Source organism: Penaeus monodon, chromosome 24 (genome assembly GCF_015228065.2).
Source record: "Penaeus monodon isolate SGIC_2016 chromosome 24, NSTDA_Pmon_1, whole genome shotgun sequence".
NCBI lineage: Eukaryota > Metazoa > Arthropoda > Malacostraca > Decapoda > Penaeidae > Penaeus > Penaeus monodon.
The window spans coordinates 41110611-41110888 of record NC_051409.1 but is presented as its reverse complement, the minus strand read 5'-3'; the positions used below and the strand labels follow the sequence as shown (position 1 = coordinate 41110888).

The 278-nt window shown below is 47.1% G+C and overlaps 1 protein-coding gene across 1 annotated transcript in view; it reads left to right on the top strand.

Moving 5' to 3' along the window:
• LOC119588969 (serine/threonine-protein phosphatase 6 regulatory ankyrin repeat subunit B-like) overlaps positions 1-278 on the top strand; it is a gene marked incomplete in the record, with an annotated part of 103883 nt that overhangs the window by 87567 nt on the left and 16038 nt on the right. The window contains 1 exon segment of the mRNA XM_037937576.1: positions 75-206. Within this exon segment, the coding sequence (XP_037793504.1) occupies positions 75-206 (132 nt within the window).

Below are 278 nucleotides of genomic sequence, written 5' to 3'. Positions count from 1 at the left end.
ATCTGTAGGTGTTTATATCTGTGTCTCTCTATATATCTGTCTATTTATATATCTCCTTATCCGTTTTTTACTAGTACGTCCACGACCTGACTCTGATGAGCAAGAAACACGACCACAAACCCCTGGAAGAGTTCATCCTAAGGTCACCGGCCCCCGTTGACCTCGCTACCAAGCTGGCGCATACCCTCCTCATTCTCTCCGATAAGGTAAGTGGCTGTGTGATGAATGAGCCTCTTAAGGATGAGGAAGAAGGTAAGGGAGATGGGGAGGTTGGGGTA